At 38.7% G+C, this 26,581-nt stretch overlaps 1 protein-coding gene across 2 annotated transcripts; it reads left to right on the forward strand.

Annotated features, from left to right (window-relative positions):
* Positions 1–26,581, forward strand: TOLLIP (toll interacting protein). Of its 2 annotated transcripts, XM_085224333.1 has the most exons (7): positions 1–189; positions 7,948–8,097; positions 11,387–11,569; positions 13,657–13,809; positions 15,027–15,117; positions 18,625–18,645; positions 23,068–26,581. In XM_085224333.1, exons 1-7 carry the CDS (start codon positions 157–159, stop codon positions 23,280–23,282), a joined length of 846 nt encoding a protein of 281 aa, XP_085080459.1. In that variant the 5' UTR covers positions 1–156; the 3' UTR covers positions 23,283–26,581. The 2 variants fall into 2 exon arrangements, with proteins under 2 accessions (XP_085080459.1, XP_085080460.1); XM_085224334.1 differs by lacking the exon at positions 18,625–18,645 and having other exon boundaries at positions 4–189.

The raw sequence follows: 26,581 nt of genomic DNA on the forward strand, positions 1-26,581 counted from the left end.
CACGGCGCCGCAGGCCTGCGCGGCGGTGGGGGCGGGGCTGGGGTCAGCTGACGCGGGCGCCTGGCGCTGCGTGACGGTCGGCGGCGGCCGTCGGAGCGGTTAACGGGAGCGGCGGGGCGGCCCGACGGGGCGGAAGCTCGGCCCGAGGGAGGCGGCATGGCGACCACCGTCAGCACCCAGCGGGGCCCGGTGAGTGCCGCCGGCCGGACCGCCGCGTTCGCCCTCGGGGCGCCGGAAGAGACTCCCCTCTCGATCGTTGGTTGGGCGGCCGCGGCCCGGCGCGGACCCTTCCATCCCGCCTGCTGCCGGGCGGCCCGCCTTTCTCCTCTCCTCCCCTGCTCGCCGTCCGCGGGAGAGAGCAGAGCGAACGCGTCCGCTGCGGCGCCGAGGGCCGAGGCTTCCTGTGCTCTCGGGTCCCCGCCCGGCAGAGAACCCCGGAGGCGGGCGGCCGAGCGGCCCTCCTCTGCTTGCGAGCCTCCCGCGGGCTCTTGTGCCGCTCGCCATCCGGAGAACGGCGCGAGCCAAACCGAAGCCTGACGTATTTCTCCTCAGAGTAGCGTAGAGCTTCCCGTGGTCGCGGTTGGAGCGGGCGGCTTCGGACGGCCGTCCCTGGAAGCTGCAGCATGGGACGTGTTGAGGTGCGGTTCCGGCCGCGGGGCTGGAAACCGAGCGGTCCGGTTTAACAGTCCTGTGAGGCTTTGCGTTGAGGGTGAGCTGGGAAGCTGTCAGTGCCGAGGTACGCTGTGGGATAAACCTCCCTAATGCCTGGTGTTGTGCTGTGCGGTGCTCAGCTCTGCTGCTGCGGCATCGCCTCGCTCCTGTGCTATTGCTGGCTGGAAGCATTGAGCAATAGCTGAGAATACGCATTGCTCAGCAGATTAAGTCTTTTTTTCCCCCCCTAATTATTATGTACTCCTGTGTTTTATTTCTTAGAAACACTTGTGTTAGGTTTTTTGCTGCTGCTATCTGTGCAGTCTCTCTGTGAGACCAGAAGACCTGGATTATTAAGTTACTAATCTTGAAAAGATGAATCTCTGTAATTATCTTAGGCTAGGAATGCTATTTGGCTATCAGTTTAATTCCTTGAAATGCCGTATTTGTAAGATCGTTAAGAATTGATTCCTTTTAGAATTATTTTTTACGGTTGTTGTGTTCTTGAAATAAGTTTTCAGTGGAGAACTAAAGTCAAAACAGTGAATTAAGGTTTTTATTCTCTCTTTGACAGCATTACTGATATACAGCTGCTATTCTGTGACTTACGAATTCATCAATTGCTGTCCCCGTAGGCTTGGTGTTGAGAATTGATGGTGTGATTGCACCCAAATGCTGTTCTTTCAGTATGTAACAGATTTTACTAATAAAAAAGTATCTGACAAAGCAGTTTGTTTTAAAGTAACTTCTAGTCAGGCCTTGGTTGATGTTTGAAAAAGGTTGGGGAACTTGTAGGGCATCAGTGAGGGAGGAGGGGGCTGAAGGAAATGGTAACCAGCTGGATTGGATAAAGCTGGACTGCAGACCTGGTTGCAATCCTGATTTGCTGAGACAATGTTGTGTTGGTAGCAATACCTCCTTAAAATGGAATGGCATTTCTTTTTGAGGAAAGTCTTACTTGTTGTGCTAAATACCTTGTTAATGTTTAGTGTATTACTTTTAATCTTGACTTGTTTCAGCTTGATGAAGTCCTGTTGGGTTGAGATGAGATTTTAGCGAGAACTTTCTTGGAGTTGGCTTCAGCTTTTTCTTTCTTTCTTATATATCCCAGAATTTGTCTTAACGTTTTAGAGACTGGGATAATCTCAAGTGAATTATTGCACAGCATTGAGAAGCTGTCATTCATAGGTGAGAATGCTGGTACAGTACATACTGGCTTCCTTAATTCTCTGAAGAGCAGAAGATAGAATTGTATTTGTTCCTCTATATATAGTTGCATTACAAATGGATAGCCACTAAATGGTGCTAAAGGACTGGGAAACCTTCTCCCTTCAGCGCTGCTCTGTCTCTGTTTGGACAGGCAAGAAAACATTCAAAATTGTTTCATGCAGCTAAGAAAGTAGTGTGTGCTGCTAAACTGCTGCCAGTCTTTTTCTTATAACCATGCTTTCTAGTTTGATACTGTTTATTTGGTGAGTAATTAAAGTTCTGATTGCCCTCGAGTTTTTCAGACGAAACAGAGCTGGAATCCTGTCTACTAATGGCAAATATCCTGCTAGAATATAGATTTCCTGGGTTGTTGATGATAGGGAATTAGTGTGTTTTTGTGTTTTGTGATTTTGTAAGAATGGTGCAGCTTCTGAAATCCTTGCTGCAACTTAATATAGAGTATTCAGATTAAGTCTTGAGTTTGAGACCCCAGTGCTGCATGTTGGTGATCCTGCAGCTAGCCTATAGCATACCCAGAATGGATGTCTGTGATTATTCACTGTGCTGACAACTATGTTGAGTCCTCCAAAATGAGATTGAGTGCCAAACTAGGGCTACTTAGATTTCTGCTCCCTTGGCTTCCCTATTCATTTCTGCTTTGCTTTGAACTCTTCCATTGGGCAGCCTGAATGAATGCTTGATTCTTTTCCAGTTCTCATACTGTCATTTAACTGCATAAATATTGTCATCTCTGATTTTAAGTCTTGTTTTGAAATGTAGCTCAGGACCTCTGTAAACGCGACTTGAATTTAAGATGTTCATTCATTCTATCTTCATTATGTAACTCATTTTTTAATTTGATTATTTCTGCCATAATTAGCCCTCAAATTACAAAATATTCACCTCCTTACTAAAATAGTGTAGGCTTATCATAGTTTATTCTTCCCTAAAACCAGTGTTTTTTTTCTTTATTAATGGCTGTGCTTTTTCACTATGGAGTGTATTTTGTAGATCTTTAAGTATCAATGTCCTGTGCAAATTTAGAGGTACTGGGAAAATCCAGGGGCAACAGTTTGTGACAAAATATTCTGTTGGGACTAAATGTAGGTGTACCTGGGAAGGGGAAAATACTATCTAAGTAATGACTGCACTCATGGAGTGCTTACAGATAAATATATGAAAGCAAGGTAGGTGATAAATTTCTAGCAAAAAGAATCATAAGAGTGAGTTAATAAATGTCTGATAGCTTGCAATTTGCTACCCTTTTTATTTTACTTTATTATTTATTAAAGCTTGTTAATTTTTAAGGCTTATTAAATGTAGTTCATTCTTTTGCTTATCTCTAAATTGAAAAGCCTTTGACTACAGTTCTAGGGAAATTGCAGTGGGGATGTCATGCAATAATACAAGTTGTACAGAATCAGAATTGCTGAGGCTAGCAGTGATGTCAGTAGGCCATGTAAACCAACCTTTCCGTAAAAGCACGGTCAGTGTTGAGTTCAGACTAGGTTGCTCAGAACTTGGTCCAGCAGGATCTTCAAAACTGGCAAAGACCATTTTTATAATCTCCATGTGAGTACATCCTATAATTCTTCTGCTCAAGATGGATCCACAGCTTCTCTTTACAGATCCTGTGCTGCAGCCCTTCTCATGGGCCATCTTGGTGGACCTCTGCTGAGCTTTTGATCATCTTTTGTGTACTGCTGGGCCCCAAACTTGATGCACTATTCCAGTATGTTGCCTTAAGAGTTAGAAGAAAAGGAAAACAATCACTCTCTTCAGTCTACTGGCTTTTGATTCTATGATGTAGTAGGCTGCTAGACCATAGCTTGCATTCCAGTAGGCTTCCCCTTGCTGTTCTGTTAGATGTTCTCTTGGCTGTACAAATGCCAGGGAATTTTCTGTCCAAAGCACGGGACTTTGCACTTGTTACAGAATCTCACGGGGCTCCCATCTTTGTATACTTCCAACTCTTGTTGTTGGCTGTGTCCTCAAACAAACCTCCATTCAAGGTCTTAGGCGCACATGGTAGATCTCAGTACAGACTTCTGAGCAACTTACCGGTTAGCCAACCTGCAGTGTCACTGGCAGCTGAACTTCAGTTTCTGAGCTCAATAATTCAGTTTTCCTCCATCCAACAGTCCACCTCTATTTGGACTGCAGCGACCAACCTTTGATACCAAGAAGTGGTGGGAACGTTTTGAAAGCCTTGTTTGGAAATCAAGACAAACAGTCGTCCCTTCTCTCCTTATGGGTTTTCAAAGATGGATGTGACACTTAACTATCTTTCTCCAATTTTTGAGGACGACTTCTGTTATCCATGAGCTTTCAAAAATGAGAGAGCAGCCTTGGAAAATATCATCTAGCTCCTTTAGCTCTTTTGGATGCATCTCATGGTCCCAGTTTTTCAAAATATAATAGTACAGATAGTATACTAATAGTACAGAATTCTCTTATTTACTTAGTTGTTATTCCTTAAAAACAGTGGAAGTATTTAAGGGTTAAATAAGTAGAACTTATTTTAGTAGCTAGGTGTTTTTTAGCTGTGTAGTGCGAGATTTCTCTGAGAATTAGTATTGGAGTTTCTGCATCTGTTTGCCAGTTTGGAATCCTAAGACATGAGGGCATTTTTGCTTGTTCTTGGTGTTGTCTTTTTTCCCTCCCTGATGTAGGCTCCAGTAATCACCTGATTGCTTAGTGAGCCATGTAAAGCTGCTGATGACACATCCTCTCCTTTACCTTCAATCCTTGTTGTGTTTTCTTTTGTTCAGCTTCCTTTATAGCTGCCTCCGTGCCACTTAGTGTTGCATGATAGGTGAGGGTGAGAGGTAACAGGAACATGGGACTAAGACAGCCCAGGCCTGAACAGCCCTGCAGAGCTATTGGTTTGAAGAAATAACTTGATGATTGTGAGTGGTTTGTTTCAATTGCTGCATTTTTGCTCTAAAGCACCTCAAAATGAGGTATGAGATGTTTTTAGCAGACAGAAATTGTTCTGTTTCTAGATAATTCATATTCTTGATTTGCAGTGCTATCAGTAAAGCTTATTAAGAAGTGATTACGAGGCAGACCTATTGTTCTGAATGCCTGCTCATCATCTGCCTGAAGAATGAAGTTTTATGGTGACACCATTACAATTGTCTGGCTTGAAAAGTGCATCCATTAAATTCAGGTGTTAGATGGGATGTTTATGGTGCAGTTAATGTTTGGGTGGAGTTGCATTTCACCACCTTCCTGGAATGTTATGGTAGTAGAGGGAATGCCTCTGTAGAGTGGGTGCTGAGTGGGATACCAGCTCCTTGCCTGTGTTCTCCTGGCTTTAAAACTGAAATCTGGTTACACAAGTTTGTATTTGATTGAGATTTGGAGGTGGCAATTGCTTAACTGTTCTTGAATGCTTTGAAGGGAGAATTTAATCCGTTTCCTATACAGACAAAGTTTGCACAGTGCTGATTTGCCTCCATCTCTATGGAATCAACTGATAATCAGCATAAGAACTTACTGATTGATATTCTTTTCTCAGTGAAGTTCTCTGCTAGCTGCTTACTCAGCACATCACCATGACTCTTATACCAGATCTCAAACACGGCTGAACACTGAAGTTGGGAGTGTGTGCCTCTCCTGTGCCTTACTTTTGAGGGGCTCACTACTGGTATCTCTTAAGAATTGAGTTATGCTAGCTGCTAGCAGTTTCTAAGAATGTCTGTTCTGCAATTCCAGTGTAAGAGCATAGTTTTGTGTGAGTGCAGTGACCAGAAATCCTTCTTTGGTTTGTCTCTTTTGGACCTCAGTGACTGGTTTATATATTTTTATGTTGGAGCATGTACAATCAGTGAATATACAGATGGTATGGTATATCCAGGAGCTTGGCTGATGTAATTGTTATATTGGAGTAAGAAAAGGAAGACACTCACCCTATCCTGGGCTCGCAAAATAGACTCTGGTGGAGTGAATCTCCAGAGAGATCCTTCCCTACTGGCAGTCAGCTCTTAAATGGGTTTAGGAGAGGTGAAGCCAGGCTCCACCCCTTCCTGCAGATTAATCAGAGGTTCAGGTGTGATTCAGCAGCCCCATACAGAGCAGTATTTGAATGACTTAATAAAAAAAAAAAGATGAATTTTTTTCACTTCTCTGATCACGATGAATGAATGAGTTAAGGTTTCTAACATCCGTATTAAGATGGTTGTACCAAATGCTGTATGCTACCCTGATTTCTGATGAGCTGGCAGAGGGAGCTTGCACATATGGGGATGTGATTTAGAGCTGCAGCTCTCACTTCTGACTATGTGAAATCTTTATATGTGTACTCTTAGATGCTAAAAATTCTGAATTTAAAACTTTCTGGAGGTTGTCAAGGGTTGAAAGGAGCCAGCTGTGTTGCAAATTCCTTTGCTTTGTTAATTCTAGGGCCAGTGCAGATCTTTCCTAAATGGACAGTTCTACTTTAAAACTACTAATTGTTCACAGCATTGAAGAATTACTAAATAACTGATTAGTTTTCTGTATATAATGTATGTAATAACTCTACAAATAAATTAAAAGCTATTTCCTTCAGAAGCAAGCTATTATGAGAAACCTGACTGTGAAATTTAAATGGTTGTGAGAAAATAATATTCAAAGTGCATGTACTCTGGTCACACTCTTGAGAAATGTATTTTCAATATTGTGGCAGTGCATAATGAATGCCTGCAAAGAGGAGTGTTGCTGTGTGAAAAAGGAGCTCCGTGTTTCAATAGAAGAGCAGCCCAATGAACACCATTAAAGCATTCACTTTCAGGTCTTTATATTGTCAGTTAGCCATCTTTAGGGGACACGTTAAAATGTTTCCGTTCTGTAAAATTACTTTTTCAGCATGAAATTTTAAGACACTTATGAGCAGAACTGCATCTCTTTGCCATCTCTCCCAGCAGCAGGCAGCCAGCCTTCAGTGGCTTCGATACACTTCCTCTCTGGTATGTGACACCTCCTGCTGCCAGGATCCCTGAGGCGTTTGAACATAGAGCCAAAATGCATCTCTTGCCAAATCGCATTTTGTATGACTCTTGCTATCTCAAGGATGCAATCTTGGCGTGCAAGTGTTGTCTAATCTTCAAAAGCAATGTCCTAGGGGCCTCTTCTTCCTGCAGATGTTGTTCTGTAGGCATGCATTTGCTGGATGCACTGCTAAGTAATCTTGTCTGAGACAGTAATGTAAGAAATGCAGTGTCTTTTGTCTTCGTACTTTAGACATGTTGTTATTAAATATAGAAGCAGCTCTATAGGCAGTAGAGATAAGCTTAATTCTTTTTCTGCCCTACTGTGTGAGAGTTGCTTTCAAATTTTTCTATTTTAATTTTTTCCTCATTTCTTAATTTGTGATTATCTGAAGTTGGAATCCCTCCATTGGGTCGAGTATGGTAGTATCTGATCCCAAACTTGAGAAGGTTAGTTGCAGGCTGGGTTTAAAACTGAAAAGGCATTAGGACATCCTAGTTCTCCTGAAAGGTTTGTCTTTATGGTCTGTCTTGAGGATTAATTTTGAAAGTGACACTTCCGAATGCTATCATGTACCATGTGTTTTATTTATGCAGCTTTCAAGTTTGCATTAACCTCTGCTGCAAATGTGTGTCAAAATACTGGCAACTTCAATTGAGTAGTAGCTTTTATTAATGATAATGGCAGTGTATTAGGCCTTGCAGTCTCTATTTCAGGGCACTTTTTTCCTGAAAGCAGGGTGCTATGTACTGTGACAGGAATGATTGGATGAGTGGTGAATAAGTGGAAGAGCTGGGCAGCATCAGATGTCATGTGGAAATGGGATGTGAAACTTGATAGATCTGATGTTTGTATGGATTACTTGAATGTTCAGTTGTAGAACAGCCTTGGCTTTGCATGTCCACATTGTTATTTTTCACAGTGGCTTGTGTTGGATTTTAGTATTCAAAAGTGAGCCTGGCAGTTCTGTCATTATTTACTTGCTGATGCTGTCAAAACTAGAGAAAAATGCTGAGTGTTTTTGCTGAGGTTCTTGGGTTTTCTGTTCCTTTCCATTGCTCATTATGAAAGTGGGAGATCTAAATTTAAGTTTTTTCTTTTTTTTTTTTTCAGGTGTATGTTGGTGAGCTTCCTCAAGACTTTCTTCGTATTACCCCAACCCAGCAGCAACAGCAAATCCAACTGGACGCCCAGGCAGCTCAGCAGCTGCAGTATGGAGGACCAATGAGTACAGTAGGCAGACTGAGCATTACTGTAGTACAGGTATAAATTGTACCTATACCAACTTTAGTCATTTTTCATAAGTGGACACAAAAGACTTTGTGTTGAATTTTTTACTCAACTGCTTGTTTTTTAGGAAGCAAGTAGTTTTCAAAGTTTTTTTTGTTGCTTAATTTTCTTGTATGTCAGTATTTTTTCCAGTTCTGTTTCTTAACTGTGACATGCATGGTGCAGCAATTTCCTATAAACCTTGCTATCACAGAAGATGATGCTGTTACAGAAGAATTCCTGTAGAAGCCATGAATACTGGGAAATATCTGCGATTTTGAGACTGTTATAAGGAACTGCACTTAGTTTACATATTTTTCCTTAAGTGGTTGTACTGAGCCACATCTGCTTTAATGCATTTTGCTACTTTTTCTGGTGTTTTCTGCAGGCTTTCTTCAAGTACATAGTCCTAGCTTTTTAACTTCTGCTTGCTCTTTCCCTTTGTTACCCCTTAACTCATCTCTAGGCAGTACTAAATTATTGCCTTCATGATGTATAAGATTTCAGGTTTTAAAACTTTCCTGTCTTAGCACAGTTCTGTTTATCTACATAGCAAAAAAAAAATGTGTTCTTCATGTTAACATCTCATGTATGTAGAAGTGTTTTTCTATATACACACTAAAGATGTATTTAGTGACAAGCCAGGTGTTCTATGGTTAAAGCTTTAATGATGAGGTGAGGCCCTTTATTAGGGGAAAAACTAGGATCTCTCAGGAAAAGAGGTACTGATCTTCTGTGTCTTTTGCTGGTTAGTTTATTCTTTCACAACCTGTATTCCTTATACTCTAAAGACTGGAGGCAGTGCTTTTTCAACACTTGTTACTTCTAAGGTTTGTTGAATGCAGTTGCAACCCTTTCTCTATTTCTGACCAATTCTCCAATCTTTGTTCAGAGACTCTCTATGATGTGGATCTCTTGCAACTTTGAATAGCAGAAGAATATTACTGTTCTTTGTAGTGGCAGAGGCTTCAGTGACTTTTTTTTCTCTGAGTTGGGAGCAGATTATTTAGGTTAAACCTTAGACCTACAAGGAAACAAAATGTATATTAGATGACATGCCGTGTTACTGTTAGCTCTCTACTTTCTAGCCATTTGTGTGTTAGTTAGTAAGTTGTTCATCTTTGACTATTTGTTTTGACAGCTGAAAGTGCTTTATTTTCCTCATGGTATTTTGATCCTATCATGGTAGATTATAGAAACTCATTAAGTTAAGAGTTCAGGCAGTGTGATATTCAAGGAGCTGTTACATCTCACTTTCTGTGTACAGAAACATTCAGATGATTCCTGTTTGTATATGTGAACTAATGTTTATTGTGTTGAGTGCTAACTTACATTTTGGCGGTTGTGAAGACAAAGAAAAAATGATAAAAATTACATATGTGCTTTCTTTCTTCAAGAATGATGTCTGATGGCTGTTCTTGATGCCATGGCTGTGATAACTACTTGGTACAGAACTGTAAGTTGAGGTTAAGGGAACCTCTAGAGATTTAGTCCAAGAAGAGTCCCCTAATCAAGGATTAAGGACATTGGACTTCCAAGAAAAGACTGAGAGGAAGCTGGGAACATCTAGAAGAACAGGCTTGGACAGGAATATTATCAGTAGGAAATTAATTCCACGGAGTATTTCTAGAGATTAGTTATCTCTGGTGACTGAAAAGACCATAAGAGGTGCAAGGAGCACATATTTAATTAAAAAAAAAAAATTATAAAAAACTTTTTACTGTGAGAGTTATCAGATATCTAAACAGGCTGCCTGTAGAGGTTGTGAAGCCTTCATCCTTCAATATGTTCCGAACTTGCTTGACGACAGCACTGAGCATTTGACTGCTTTGAGGAGGTGGTAGCACAGGCTCTCTGGAAGTCCCACCTAAATTCAACCATTCTGTGGTTTTGTGAAACTCTTAATAATTTCAGTGGCTCTTTACTGAACTAGTTCCAGTATGTCCATGTCTCATGCTGGGCAGCCCAGAATTACACAGAAAAGTACTCTAAATGTGGGTCTTGCCAGCACTGACTTCCTGAAACTGCTAGCTGTGTTCCTGTTGCAGCCTAAGAATCAGCTGTCTGTGCTACAGGGGTCAGTTGCTGGATTGTATTGAACTTGATGTCCACCAGATCCCTCTCTGAAAAGCTGTTTTCCAATCTGAACAGGCGTGCTGCTGGAATCTTGGCTGCATATGGAGGCATGTGGTACTTGGGTAGGAGGCTTACCATGGCACAGTTAACCTGTGGAGTGCAGAGATCTAGTTAAGCCCTTTGTGTTTCAGTGCTTGTTGATTAAGTACACAGAGCACTGTGCACTATTTTGCTGCTAATAAACTGTTGGAAGGTACTTGAATTTGCAAAGCCCACATTTACGAGAAACAGTGTAAGACAATTCTCACCAGTTCCGATACATAATTATCAAACCAGTGTATGTCTTGAAGGATTAAAGGACTTTCTAGGCCAGAGCTGCAGCTGCTGTGCCTAAATCTGTTGCAAGTCTCAACAATTTGAACTCCTTGCAGCTCCTGCAGGTGAGAGGCATCATGGGCACCATTTTTCTTTTTTTTTTTAAATGTAAAAAGAATTCTGTCATTTCTTACAGGTCAGAGCTGTAAGTCATATAAACTTGTTTTCTACTTGCCATAGCTGTGCAGCAGTGCTCGGTGTTGTCTTTAGGACTGTGACAAACTTGTTTTTTTTCTGTTCCCCTGATGTTATAGTGAAAGTATATTGAGTAACTTCAGATTATGTGCTGTATCTGTCCTTCCAGTACCACTGTACTTAAATTGCCCACCTAATTATGTGACATCAAATACACGTTCTTATATCTGAAAAGTATGAATAACTGGATTTTACTCTAATTGAATTCTTTTTACAGCAAACATGGTATGATATTCTTGAAACTAAGTTATTTCATCCTTTTAAATATTTCAGTAAAAGAAAATAGGCTACCTGTAGTGCTGAGTTTCATTGGAGGACAGAAATCAAGGCAAAAATTGAACATAATGCAATTTCCTTGCATGTTTCTGCTGGTTTTATTATGAGGTTATTTTAGCTTTGGTGAAGATGTGTGTCTTCTGTAGAGGACACTTTAAAAAGATAATCTTGTCAAGTTTTTCAGGGCATTTAATGGTCTCATTGATTTCTCTGTGTCCAATCTGAATGCTGTTCTTATGAAATTTTTGCTCTACCTCAAGTTAAAACATCTGTTTGTCTGATTCTTTGTGATCTAATCATAACCACAACTTATTGTATGTATTACACACTTAAAGGGCTTTCATTTCTTTTTTTTTTCCAGGCAAAATTGGCAAAGAACTATGGAATGACCCGCATGGATCCCTACTGCCGAATACGGCTGGGGTATGCTGTGTATGAAACCCCCACTGCACATAATGGAGCCAAGAACCCTCGCTGGAACAAAGTTATTCAGTGCACTGTTCCTCCGGGTGTGGACTCTTTTTACCTAGAGATATTTGATGAGGTCAGAATGTTGATACTGCTTTCATTTCCTCATCCCTTGTTTGGGCTGAGGTTTGGGTGGAATCCTGCAAGGTAGAGTTGAGTTAGCAAAGGCTGTTAGCTGCACTTTCTGGGAGATAATACTAACTTCTCAGATTCTCAAGATCAGCAGTATGTGAAGCTTTGCTCTGCTCCAAGAATGCCAGAATTTGTTACCTCACAAAGAGTACCAGAGCATTAGCAGAGCTCCTTGCAAATAAAGAGAAGCAGAAGTGTTTGAGTGGCATCGAAGCTCTTCTTCATTATCAAGATGTGCTGCAGCCTTATATTCTGTACTGTCCCTATTAAAAATAGCATGTTTTTACATTGCTGGGTTAGCCCAGAAATTCTTCATTGTTCTGACGCAGGAAGAGGTTAACTGCAAGCCCATAAATAGTGAGAATAAACCAATCCTGTATAGAATGTGTAGTTCACTGGGAATAATTTGCAGAGACATAACTTTATCTATGCCTGAATTTAATGGCAAGTCCCTACATGTCTACTCAGGTATATTTTACTTAATGTGCAGAGCTGATAAACTGTTCACAGGTTACAAATTTCAGTTTCTCAGAGATTAAGTACATCTGATGAACAGCTCAGTTTAGTAACCTGCTCTGCAGACATTGCTTATAGGAGTAGTACTGTCATAAATTCTGATGTGTTATTCTACTTGATGTTGCTATTGGCAGCAGGGAATATGTGCCTACATGTTAACTGTTCCATTTTGAGATGTTGACTTTGACTTAGAACAAACTCGTGTTCTCAGGCAAAGCAGGAAGCTACAACTGAGGCAAATGTTTGTGACTTGTCCTTCTTTGCTGCCCCTCTTACTGTGTGAGTTTAACTCGACACTGCAGTAGCTGTGCACTTGTTACACAAATGAGGCTTTTGAATGCTGTTCTGTGATAATTGGTTGAAGTTTCATTACTGCAACATGGGAGGCACATCAATGCTTATTTCTACTCCTGAATTACTGGAGTTGTTTAAAATGTAAACAGAAACTGATTCTTAGTAGTGTGACTGCTAATGAGTGATTGCTGTCTACAAATATACACCTGTTTAAATACTTTTTTGCCTTATGGATAGGACCTTCTGCATTCTTTCTGCATTGTTTAATTGGGTGGAGTCTAGAAATATGGCATAGAATGAACAAAAAATACAGAAATATTTTATGTCAGTATTTATTAATGTTCATGCAACAAAAAAGCTTTCATTACTGTTTTTCACAGTATCCTTCTCAGTTGCATACAGCTAGACAAGTGCATAATACGATGGGTAAAGAACTAACTGGTGAGTCAGCTCAAAGAGTTATAGTGAATAGATCAGGCTGACAGATCTGTCACTAGTGGTGTTCCACAGGACTCTGTTTTGGGGTCAGTTCTCTTTAATGTTTTTATAGGTGATCTTGACACAGGAGTCAAATGCATACTAAGAAAGCTTGCAAATGGTATGAAATAAGGGGGGAGCTGTTGACTCCATCAAGAGTACAGAGCCCTTGCAGAGATGTTAAACAGACTAGAGGGCTGGACAATTTCCAACCACATAAAGAAGTAAGAGCAGCAGTGTGAGATTCCCCACCTGAGATGGGGAAACCCTGGATACGTGTATGGATGAGGGGCCGAGAGACTTGGGAGCAGACCCTCAGGAAAAGGATCTGGGGGTTCTTGGTGATGGCAAGTTGAATGTGAGTCAGCAGTGTGCCCTGACAGCCAAAAGGGGCATCTGTACCTTGGGTGCACCAGGTCCAGCGCTGCCAGCTGGGTGAGGGGAAGGGCTGCACCATTGAGCTGTGTGGCCTCACCTCCAGCACTGTATGCAATTCTGGGTGCCACAGTATTGGGAGAGAACAAAACTGTAGTGTATTAGAGAGCACGTGAAGGAGAGCAACAGAGATAGTAAAGAGTCTAGAGGGCAAGACTTAGGAGGAGTGGCTGAGGTCACTTGATTTGTTCAGCCTAGATAAAAGAAGGCTGAGAGGTGATTTCCTGGCAGTCTGTACGCTGTGACACTTGACATGTACAGGTAGATTGCAGTAAGGTAAAATGGAGACTTTTTTTATTTCTCCTCTAGCGCGCCTTTTCAATGGATGATCGCATTGCTTGGACACACATTACAATTCCTGAATCTCTAAAACAAGGAAATGTGGAGGATGAATGGTATAGCCTGAGTGGAAGGCAGGGTGATGACAAAGAAGGAATGATTAACCTGGTGATGTCATACACGGTAAGTCAAGTTTAGGGTGAGAATGAGAGAGGTAATGAAAGAAGATATTTTAGGTTAAAGCAGGAGTATTTCCATTGTATCTTACTATTGTGTGTGTGTATTAGCATTTAAAATATTTGTACTTTATTTTGCAAATAGCAGCCAAAAATATTAAGTTAGTAAATCATTCTTGGTGAGGTAGTAAATGAACGTTTATTTGGCTAGTCCTTAGTCAAATAATCTGCTTTGATTTCTAATTTGATTAAAACAACAACAAACAACAAAGATTCCACTGCATATTTAGAAGGTCATGTCAATTTAAAAGTAAAAGTAATGGCAGCTCTTCTCTTTGGTCTTTTTGGAAGGTTTGAGTGTTCTTTCTGATGACTTGAATTCTTATTTCCATTTTTTATTTAGTGCTTGTTATTTTGAACTGCTGACTTCGGTCTATTTAGTAGCTTCTGCACTATTCTCTAGTCTGTTATCTTTGTCATAAGTACCTGTTGGATAGCCTGATAGTTCCTCAGTGCTTCCTACTATGCTTGTGCACGATCAGAAGTTCCAAGTCGTTGCTGAGTGCGCAGCTGTGAACAGGTGCTTCTGCTATTTGAATTTCCTATTTGGCCCCACGACTGAACAATTAATTGTTCCTTTACCCCTAGGGTAAAAGAATTTTTAATAACCTTTAAAATGTGTACCAATGGATGTGTTGCACACAGAATCTGACCTTCTAATGTCTTCCAGGATGAAAGTGAACAGGAATTGTGGTAGTATAAAGGAATGGACTTGGACACTTCTAAAAGTACTAATTTACCTCAAAAAATGATTTGAACTAATCTCTACTCTTAATAAAATTATATAAAATAAAGGTTTGCTTTAGATTTTCACTGTGGATGGATGTGTTATGTATTCATTTTCCCAAGACTAAAGTATGAAAACTTAGAAAGCCATGTTTTAAAACAACTTGTTTTAATAATAAAACTTCAGTGGCCAGTTGTATCAAGCAGATGGGAAAGGATAATTTGTATGATGTGCTTATTCTGATTTACGCTCAAATTGTCATTTCAAAGACTAGTATTTCAGTTAACTTGCCAAAAATTCTGCTTAATACAAGTTGGATAGGTCTTATTGGGCATGCAGTGCAGACTTCCTGTATTACAGTGTGATGACTTCTTGCAAACATTGTTTTAATTGGCATTTTTTGAATTGTTTTAATCTCTGTTGTGCTTTGTGTCTAGTCTTTGCCTGCTGCCATGATGATGCAGCCTCAGCCAGTGGTTCTCATGCCCACTGTATATCAGCAAGGAGTGGGATATGTGCCTATAGCAGGTATGTTGTCTTTCATTGAAGGCTAAAGCTGCCAAATAAAGGGGTTTTGCAGAGATACCTACCAAGTTTCTCTTTCTTTATGGGATGTGAGTGGAACTTATAAGTGATTTCATCCTTGACTATTTTTTCATGATACGAGAAAAGAGGAAATGAGTTAAGTGTAGACCTGATATCAGTCTTTTTGACTTCTGAGTTTGAGAGAGATACATAACTTTGGATTAAAATGACCATAAAGTCAGAACAAGTAGCATGAAGTCTACTTTTATTGAGTATGAAATCTAGACTAATGTCAAGTCATTAAATAACTAAATATGCTGGAACATAGTTTGTCAGATATTGTGTGCTGTGAAGATGGTGGCAATCCAGGTGAGAGAATGCTCAGACTTCAGAGAGCACATCAGATTTGTGTAGTCAGAGCTGCAGCTAAAATGGGCTATAAAGGGATTATCTTTCCTGTGGACCTTGAAGATGCTCTGTTGGAAACTTGCTACACAGCACATGAACTGCTTAACATTGTAATGAAAAGTATTAGGGAGCTCTGAGATAAATCAATGGAACTATATCAAGAAAGCTAAAAGAAAGCAGTTGTCAGTTGCCTTAGTCTGTGCAAAATAAATTTTGGACTTGTACAGATAGATGTGTTAGGTTTTGTTGTTTTACTGTCAAAAGTGAAAAGCTTCAAGAATGTAAATAACTGTGTTTGCTCTTAAATAACTGGTAAGTACAGTTTGGTTTTTTGTTTTTTCTATTTTACTGTCAGCTCTTAAAAGCTCTAGTTTGAACATGAATTCAGCAAGATAGTGCTCTTCATGGAAAATAATCTCACTGATATATTTTGGGTTTCTTTGCGTGTCTTCGTATGAATGAGTGATAGAGTATATGGGACACAGTTGCCATACTGAGGATTGGCACAATATATTTTTCTTTTAGACTCAATTCTTGATTGAATTTAAATTTCGTTCTCTGAAAAAGCAAATTTCCACAATAGAAGTCTGGATATTTAACGTAAGAAAATTTGCCTCCTGCTTCATTTTTAGAGTTAAAGTAAAACATAGGAAAGTTTGGTTACATACTGAACTCCCTGATGAAAATTTATAGAATGCTTCATTCAAAGTGCTTTTATCTCTAGAGCTTCATTCTCAGGATTTAAGTCTTGCTTGCTTTGCCAGCAAAGTAGTCTAAGCTATTGTGTGTATTCTGAAGTACAATTCTGTTGTGGTAGCTTCTGTGGTTTTTCTGTTCTTGGATTAGATACACCTTTTTACTTTTGGATTCATCACATCCTGATACACTGAAGCAGTTTGTAAACCTCAGATTTAGTATCTTATGTGGGGTTAAATAGCTGGTTAAATAGTTAAATAGATGATTAGATGTTTAACAAAAAAAAAGAGCTATAGAATTTCTTGAACAGATCAAAACAGTGATATTCACGCTGTGCTAGTGAGACTGCAAACAGTGAAAATGAAGCAGAGGTTAATTTCAGATGTAACTGAAAGCAGACATCTGAACAGATGAAACTGGAAGTAGATCTTCAGAGTTAAAAAAAAAAAAAAAAACAAGTACAGTGGTGTATCTTGAGACTAACATCTTGGTGTTCTGTAAGTTTTGTGTTGACCTGGAGTATATTTTCAGAAATACTTTAAAAAAAAAAAAAATTGATTTGGACAGGTGAACAAACAACTGGTGTTTTGGTGCATGTCATTGTAATGCCTGACATTTTATCATATGAGTATTTATACGTTGGTTTTATTGATGTTTCTCCCTTCTGTGAAGATGCTGCATATTTGTTCTAAGTACTGCTACAATAATCTTCTTTATTAAAAGTTCTTCCTGATGATAGAACTTTTATTTTTTTAAGATGTTGTGGAGTCCCACCATTCCATTTTAAACTTTTTTGTTCCGAGAAAACTTGAACGTACTTTTCTAATTTATAAATGCCAAACTAGCTTGTTATAAACCATCCTTCATTTATTTATATTTTTCACAATTTTTGATAAGTTTTTGAATATTACTCTGCCACGTGTTTACTTTCACAGAATTTGTGGGCACTGTGGGAATTTCTCAAAATTTCTTCAAAACTATGAGTTTTGAAGCTTTTGCCTATTCACTAATATAATGACCCACTCATAATAATTGGAGGGATGGTGAAGTTTGGCCTCTCTTTGCAAGTCCCATCAGAATACTTTTACTGTTTGAGGCATGATTATGTAACCTAAAGAAAGGCAGCGGTAGGGCAGCAATGTGTTGCAGAGGAGCATGTTTATCTTGTTCCATCTCTTTAGTTCAGTTTTCCTTCTACCTGTCCACTTAAATGAGTATGGACAGTAAAGTCCTATTTGGTTTCTTGAGGAAACTGGAAGAGCAGCACTGATGAACTTATTGCCTCTGTAAGGGGCAAGATTTTGGTGTCGGGCAAGTCAGAATCTAAGTATTGTCAAGGTGGAAAATAGGTTCAGTAGGTGGACTGGAATATGCTTATCCAATCCAGTTCACAGGTATTTGTGGGAACTGTCCAAAATAACTGAGCTATACAGTGAAGTGATAGTAAGTCAAATTTAGCTGTTCCTAGAAGGGCCAAACTCTTGTGTTTTTTTTTTTTTTTGTGGATAACAAAATTCTGTTTAAAAACTTAGCGTACATAACTAACCTCCTAATTAAGGTCAAAGCAACTGATACTGCTCATACAGTATTCTTGCACTGTGTGAAATTGTTTTGAAGGTTTTAAAAATTAAAGAATCCTGATAATAGTGCTAGTTGCTACAAACTATGGTCACATAAATCTGTGTCAGAAGTTCTTCTAAAACTTGGCTTTACTCAAATCCTTTCACTTGTCTTCTAAACTTTAGCCAGTTTAGTGCTGTTGAATACATAGTGTGGTACATAGGTTGCCAATCAAAGCTGGTCCTCGAGCAGGATATGAAGGGCAGTAGGTACTTCAGTGAAGCTGGATTTCTTTACAGCTAAGTTGTCACTGGATAAATTGCATTTGCACTTGACTTAACACCTTTATAACAAGTAGGTTAAAAAATAAAACAAAAATTTCCACGGCTCATTTAGAGAGGAGTATCAGTTTCCTTAGAGGCAAACTTGTATGTATGTGTATGTTGTTCCTTTCGGTCTCCATATTGGGTATGTTGGGTTAGTTTATGAAAGTTGTGGTTTATTCAGAACAGCATGGATGTTTGTTGTCCTTTCTGGGCTATAAAATATAATCCTTGCTATAAATGCCTAGTAGCTTATTTTGGGAGCATATTCTTATTATTTGAATAAAAGCAGCACATCTAGAAGGCTTTTTCTGAGTGCTGGAACAAAAATAGCTGTGAGACTGAATCCTAGCAGCATTTCATTTTTGCTATTAGGTAGTGTAGGTTTTATGCAGTTTACCTCAGTTTATCCAACTTTCACCTTAAGAAACTAAATGTTTCATTTTCTTTTAAATATAGATTAATGTTTCTTTCCCATGTCTTATTCCTTTTCCCTTGCCCCTTCATTTCCACCTATCTTTAGGGCTTGAATACTTTGCTCTGGGTAAGTTTCCAAGCTCTCTACTCACTCCCATCGTCATCGATTCAAGTCTATGCATGAATTCATACAGACAGTTTTATTTACATTACAGCAGACTGTATCACAAGGTATTTCCACTTGGATGTCACAATAAAATAATATAATGCATCTCTTGAAATTGCTGAAGTCCTTCTAATCTGTGGGAGATTCCTTAATCTGCTCAACTTCAGTATATAAGGATTAAAGTAATTGGTGATAGCGTTGATCAAATGTGATGCTAATTTTCTTCTGAAACTGTTCTGTGTTTTTGAGCTGTTTTTGCTGGCAGCACTGGTTCCTTGGAAGAGAAACTTTAATCTTGCAGTTGTTCTACTGCAAGACTTGGGGAGAATGAGGTAATGTCATGACTGTTCGTGAACTTTGAAGTGAAGAACTCAGCTCTGCAGTGACATTCTGACAAGACAGCCTGTCACCTACCTTCTGTTACTTCTTAAATTAGCCTTTTTTTGTAAAAGGTAACACTTATTTCATCTTATACACACCATTTTAGATTCATGTGAAGTTAAGTATCTGACATGATTCTAAAGGTGAGTTCTGTTATGAAAACCATTTTTCTTCAATTTAAGCTTAATTTAATTTGGCAGGTTTGACTTTTGAACTGTGCAAAGATATTGTGACATCCTTACCTTCAATATAAGCATTGGTGTTCAATCAAGTATGTTCAGAAAATTCTAGATTTATACATAATGAGATGAAAAAAAAATAAATTATTCCTTGATGCTTTGAATCTTAGAAAAGCACTGTTAATGCAAGAGACATGCTGCCACAGTGTATTTAGTTTCATCAGCAATGAAGCTGTAAAACTTCTGGAGATTCATATTCTTCATGTCACCTAGCTGCTTGGGCAGGTTAAAAATCAACATTAAAGAAAAAAGTGGTGGCATCTATACTTCTAGAACTGACTCTTTCTTTCTGAGGCAAGTGTCACTAGGACCTACTGGAATACAAACCTTGAATCTTAAGATAAAAAAGTGATGCTCATTTTGTTTTTTTTGGTCTGTCTTTTAAAGAATTTATGCTGAAGAGGCTCATGAGCTAATTTTGGAAGGATCATCCCTGTACATAAGACAGAAGAGTAATGATTTAATAAATGTAGAGTGCTTGACTGAACAGTAAAATAAGTGTGTAATGCCTTGTGTGCAGCTGGAAAATGTTTACACTCAAGGCTTTGTTGGTGCTTTCTTGCTGCTTTTAGTAACTGTCTGCTGTTGTACTTGCTTCACTTCCTGGAATGCCATTGCTTATGCCAGCATGTTTGCCATTGCCATCTCACTGAATTAGAAAACAGTGCTCCATTCTTCTGATGTGTGACACCCATTATCCGAGAGCAACACAGGGGTGTTCCGTTACACTTAGAGGATGCTTATGTGGTTTAGTTTCAGTCTTCACCTTTTAGTGAAAGGAGCTGCTTAATATGTAAAACAGCTTTTTACTCAACAAAGAAGAAGCTGAAGTTTATTACAGCTATTCTGGTAACAACTGTGTTACACACACATATGTCATACATCCCATATATATGTATGTTAAATTACATAGTGTGTAAGTTTATGCTTAAGTCTTCAATTATGCTTGCTATTTTGTAAATCAGAAATAATAGATGCTTTTAGTCTGGGGGGGACAACAACAAAGCCAAGAAAAATGTGCTCTTGAAACTGGTGATATTGAGTTTCGTGAAAAATAAACATTTATTCTGGAAATGCTTATTAAATATCACTGATACTAACTTCCTTTAGTATAGTCTGAATGTGGGGAGAACAATACTGGCAAGAAATATCTCATCTCTAAAATCAGATATTTACACTGAAAGTACTTAATGTTGCCTGTGCAGATATCTGGCCTCATAATTATTGTTTTGATGTAAGCAATAAGGAAATTGTCACCATTATTTTTTTGCAGAGGCAGGCTTACTGGTATGCTGTAGGATGCTGTGACACTTCAAAAGTGAGCTTGATGCTTCATTTGTTGTTTGAACTGATCTTTTTTTACAGACAGATCTTAAATAGCTAAGCTGATAGCTGGATAATCTTATGGTGCTGATGACCATAAGAAAGATAGGAAACTTCACTTAAAAGTGAAGCATAACTTATCTTGGTCTGTTCTTTCACTTTACGCCTTCAAATTTGCATGGTTTCAAAATCATTTATATTTTGTAAATGCCTGCAGTGTTTCAGGAAGTGTGAGAAGGAGTTGAAGTGTGTTGAAGTTCAGAAGAGGCAATCTGAAATGCTGCTGCTGGATGTGGTTATTGTGTAAAGAGTTGCATTTGCGGCATTGGTGAGGACTACTTTGTGGTTTACTTCTGAGGCACAACCATAATATGATTTGCCAGATGGTCGAAGAGTCTGATAGTCCTAAGCAGAATCTGAGGGAACATGATCCAAATGGCTTAAGCTCTAGAGCCCAAGTTTAGGTTGTTGTGGAGGGGGCTGTAGATGTCCTAGTGAGGGAGTGTGGTACATATGGCTGGCAGAGATAGTTTGAGTGTGTGGGTAACAAAATTATGTTGAGAAGAGGCTTTTATTTAGATGCCAGTGTGAACTTTTTTAAATAGATGCAGCCTGTGCTACCTAGACTTAGAGCACCTAGGTTCCTTTTTTGCTTCTAATAAAGCTGAAGAAGATTACAAGGAGAGTTTTAAAATCAGAAGTCTGATAAGCATTGAGGCACTTATAATTCAGTAATGCACTCCAGCATGAAATTGAATAGGACTGAAGTCCAAGTTGAAGGAAGAAATAGCAAAGAATGTTAAGTAAAAACAACAGTTGTGGTGCAGTCAGATTGTATTCAATTAGAGGCATTGTTTGATATAAGTTAAGGTGGGTTTTGGTGATCCAACCATGAATATCAATTTTAGTACATCACTTCAAGGTTGAAATAATTGAACGAGTTAGTAAGCATAAACAAACCAATGTGGTTCTGTAGGAGAAGCTTGTATCTCAGGAACTGTAGGTGTCTTAGGAACATGTAGGTAAGGATGATGTGCTCACTTTAACTGTGGTTTTTATGTTGTCATTTGTAAAGGAGTCTTTTGTATGAAATCATAAAAATAAGTCATCTTCGGTCTTAGTGGCTATTTTGAAGATCTGCTGAACAAATGAAAGTGTGTGATCACCTCATGAAAGAGGTTTTTAGTGGAGTGCATCACGTAAGAAAGTCATCAAGCGAAAGGAGCTAACAGACAATTTGTCACTTCAAAAACTTTTTGCAATTTTCTAAGTTTGCACAAGTTGTGGAACTATCACTGAGTGGGACACAATGTGACATTCTTAGGTAACTGTTAAACCAGGTATTACATGTAAAGATAAAATACGTTTTTGGTGGTGCTTTGATCATTACTACGTGTACAGATGTGTGAGTTACTGTGGACTGTTCTTTGAAAACATCAGGTGAATAGTGTACAGAAAAGTGGATAAAACATCTGAAAGGGAATAAATGACTTTGCTGAGCTGCTGTGTGAAGCACTGGCACAGTTGCATTGTGATGCAGACAGTTCTCCGTGCCCTGTTTTAGAAACAGTGCAGCAGAAACAAATTAATGTATAAACATGCGAGACTAAGACAATTGGGGAATGGCTTGTGGTGAAACAGGCTATTTTCAGAAGAGATAACAGCCTCTAAATGTTCTCTATGTGGTTTTAGTTCTTCAAAAACAAATGGACAAATGGTAGTTTTTCAGCAACAAATGTAGGCCAAGTTAATAATAAAAGTCAAATGATGTAAAGGAGTTCTTGTCTACTAATTCTATTTAAGAGTAACTTAAGAACTCACATTTTGAAACTTCCTAATCTGACAGTGCTTTAATTACACACAGCAATGCAAAAAGTTCATTAAAAATATCAAATGAATTTTGTACTGAAGCAGAGGTACTTGGAAAAGTAACGTGCATCCTTGTGGGCTTAATGGGAATTGTACTTTGCTACTTTGGGGCTTTGCAGGAGGATCTGGAAGGCGCATGAACCAAGGAAGACCATTTGCTTGAGATTCATTTATGTATGTAGTTGAGTCCTTTTATGGACATGATTTCCTTTTAATATGATGAAGATTACATTTTTTTGAATGTCTGCTTATTGCTTATGTATATTTTTGGTTTAAAAAGCAGCTTATCACAATATAAATACAATAGGGCCTAAAATACACTTAGTATCTGATGACTTACATGTAAGCCGGGTTGATACAGGTTGTATCTTAATTCTGAGCTGTACCTATTGCCATATTGCTTACTGCTTCTGAAACCTAACTTAGGCAGAGAACCAGTTCTAGGAAAGTACTTTTGGTTGCAACAATCATTGCTATCTCTGAAGTAGGTGGGTTAGTGGTAAGGGATGGAACACTTCCTTCTTCATGGTCGTTAACTTTTCTCTCATGTGTTTTTTTTTCCTGTATGCAGGAATGCCTGCAGTCTGTAATCCTGACATGGTACCTGTGGCAATACCACCTCCTGCAGTCAATCCTCAGCACCTGTGTAATGAAGAGGACCTGAAATCTATCCAGGACATGTTTCCCAACATGGACAGGGAAGTAATCCGCTCAGTGCTAGAAGCTCAGAGAGGGAACAAGAATGCAGCTATCAACTCCTTGCTTCAGATGACTGAAGAATCATAGAATCACTTCCTGCGTTGCCCCCTTCGTCAATGCCACTTATTTTTACTTGCCAAGCCAGGGATTTAGCTAGAGGAAGAATTTCCTAACAGTTTGCTGTTAGTGCATCCTGTATTCAAGAATATATCCCCTTTTCTCCTTGAGCATTTGGATCTTTTCACTTTCTTATGCTAAACTGAGTATGTGCAGGTAGAGAATGTCCTACAGTACAGCATTGAAACATCTTTGATGTCACGTGTGCCCTGTTTGGCTGTATTCTGAGGGAATAATGCTGCTTTTTTTCCTTTCCCTCCCTCTGTTCAAAAACTTGTTCTTACAGAATAACTCTATGCAGGATTTACTACTGTTTGTTAGAGTGGAAAAATTGCTTTTCCAATGGACGGTTTGCTTTTTGAACAATTTATTTGCTGAAGTGTTTAGGTTTAACCAAGCAACCTGTTTATAGCAGAAATTAAAAGAAAGTCCTGCTCCTTGTCCTGCAGTGGTCAGTTATTGCTGTGAGATATTCAACTGCTTGTGATTGATGGAAGACTTTTGGTTTAATAAGTTATATTTCTAAGGTTGTGCTTGTTGGTATTTCTAATGAGCATCTTCCCTTCAATCTAGTTATTGAGCACCAAAGCAGTATATTATCTCGTGTCCACTTGGGGCTTTTATCACACCATAGAGCGTGGTTATATATCTGTAAAATCTTAACAAATGACTTTTTAACTTGTGCAGTCTACTGCTGTAGCAGAGAACAGAGCCCTAATGTACTCCCACTGCAAATTGCACTCATTACTGCTTCTGCATTCCCATGACTATTTCAAAGGACAAACACAGAAGGGCAGAAGGAAAGATTTTGTCCCTGGAGAATAAATGAAGCTGTAAATTTTAAGGTATTGCTGTTGATCTTAAAAAAAAAAAAAAAAAAAAAAAAAAAAAAAGTAGAAATGTATGATCTGTTTAAGGCTTCTTTCTTCGCATCTATATTTCAGCAAAATTACCATTGTATATTAGTAGACAAACTATTGTATTTGTGCAATTTGAAAGTAGAAGCATGGAAAACAGTCTCAGAATCTTTGAATGTCACTGAGTTGCCCAATGATTTGTTGATTGTGGTTGCTGTGGTCACAGTGGTTGAGGTTGGAGGGCATCTCTGAGGGTCAACTGGTCCAACCCAATTTATTTGATACAGGTGGAAATAATTCTTTGTGGGAGAAAATGTAACATATCTGACTTAGTCTGATTCTCAGAGGAGGTTAGAGGTTGCTTGTATTTATTATTAGTGGTTTTTTTTCCAGAAAACAGTTCATCTTGGAGCTGCAGAATCTTATAGTAGGCACCGGTTATCCTGTTGGATAATTATCCTGTTGGATAATTTTCTGCAGTGTCTGTTTCTGTAGATGATAAAGTAATGCACTTTAAGTAGTATGTACCAGTTAATTTTTTCAGTGATGTGCAATGTTGCTGTTTTATCTTTTTTACTGTTTGATTTCAGATACTTTCTACAATAGCCATAAACTGTTACATTTTCAAGAGTTGGAATGAATGTACGCTTGAAATCCAGGCTCTTAACTGATTCATGAGAACTTTGCATTTAAAGCAGAGTCTGGAATAGGGAAAAGAGACCCTTATTCTCTTTTTCCTCAAACTCTGCTGCATGTCACACATTTAAAATATTCTTTCATATCTGCTGAAAAGCTGATTTTTTTTTTTCCCTACTTACACATAAGAGATCTTTGGGTAGCACTCGTGATAGAGTATGAATATTTATTTTTTTATAATGAAAAACGATGCTGAAACTTTTAAAACACAGTGTTCAAATCCATCCTGGTTCCTGATCTTTTAAAGCTGTTTTTTTTTTTTTCCATAATAAAGAACTTCACATTTTGTTATGAATCTCCCTACAGTTGTAAATTTACTCTTGAAAGCATAAATATGCATATACATCCTCCCATGGTCTTAATGAGATTCAAGAGTACACTTTTTGTGCTTTAGTAGTGGAGTCCCTGCATTTTGTTTTTCTAAAATAAAACAGGTGTTCATCAAGAAACTCCTCTTGTACCTTCCCTCCAGTTACTGTAAGTGTTGTGATTGAATAGGTGTGGAGGCATTTGGCCTTTGTCTTCATAGCACAGAAACTTGAATTGCCCAAGAGGGCAAATATTATTATGTTTCAACTCTCAGTTATGTCCAGAAAGACCTCCCCTGTGCTGACTCTTACTCAAAGTGAATTGACAGAGATGTAATAATTCAGGGAAAATGTATCTATTGGATTTTTTTTATATTAAAATGCTGGGATCCACAATAACAGCTTTTTATAAAAGCAGCAGTCACCGTTCAATTAATGGCTGGTAAATTGTGCTGCATCCTGTGACAGCTCCATTTCAAGGACAGAACAAACACTTCTCAACTCTAACCTTCAGAAGGAATGAGAATGCTAGGTTAGCTAGGCTTATTCATAAACTAGCTTCCAGGCCTCTGAGCAAGCTGTAGCTCCTGTTAAATATCTGTTGTTGTTGTCTTTGTTTTATGCAAAACAGGATAGGTAGGAGCTGAAGACAGGAGATTTAGGAGCGGTGTGGCCAGCAGATGGGATTCAACATGTTAAACTGTATTTAAATACTGTTCTTAGGATTTTTGTCTTGATTTACTTAAGCATTATAGCTGAAAATTTTATTTCAAGATCATCTTTTAAAAGCAGACACTGATTGTGATCCTACTCAGCTTTTCAGCGTAAAGAGCCTCAGTCAATCTGCTCATTCAGGTTTGAATTGGAAAGAGGTGGAAAAAAGGTGGGGAGTAGGTTGGCTTTCCTGCAGTCTGTGAAATGAAAGCGTTGGAACCAAAAGTCTGATTCTTGATATAAATGGTCACTGTTGTTGTAGCTTTTGATGAAATGCTGATGGGATGATACTGTTTGACGCTGTTCTTCTGCTCAGCAGCTTCAAGCAGCTCGGAGCCAAAGCCAGATGTGAAAGCCTGGCACCTGCTAGAAGTGAATGCTTTTAGTACTAATTTGAGTCCTGCCAAGAGCCTGAACTTGCTAAGAATAGGAACATTTTTTGTCTAGCTAGATCCTTGCTGCTTTCTTCTCTACTGCTGTTTGCATCTGTTGATGGTACCGAATGTTTTTTCCCTTACAAATGTTACTGCTTGTTTGATTGATCTGTAATACAATACAGAGAATGTTTTTTGCTGTAATAATTCTGAAGACATTGTTTCTCTCTGTATTGAGGTCCAGTGTCCAAATGTTTCTTGCACTCTAGAATACATAAACTTTTTTGTTCTAATTTAATAAATGTATCATCTAAATGAAA

The sequence above is a fragment of the Meleagris gallopavo genome, chromosome 5, assembly GCF_905368555.1.
Source record: "Meleagris gallopavo chromosome 5, MGAL_WU_HG_1.1, whole genome shotgun sequence".
Classification (NCBI taxonomy): Eukaryota; Metazoa; Chordata; class Aves; order Galliformes; family Phasianidae; genus Meleagris; species Meleagris gallopavo.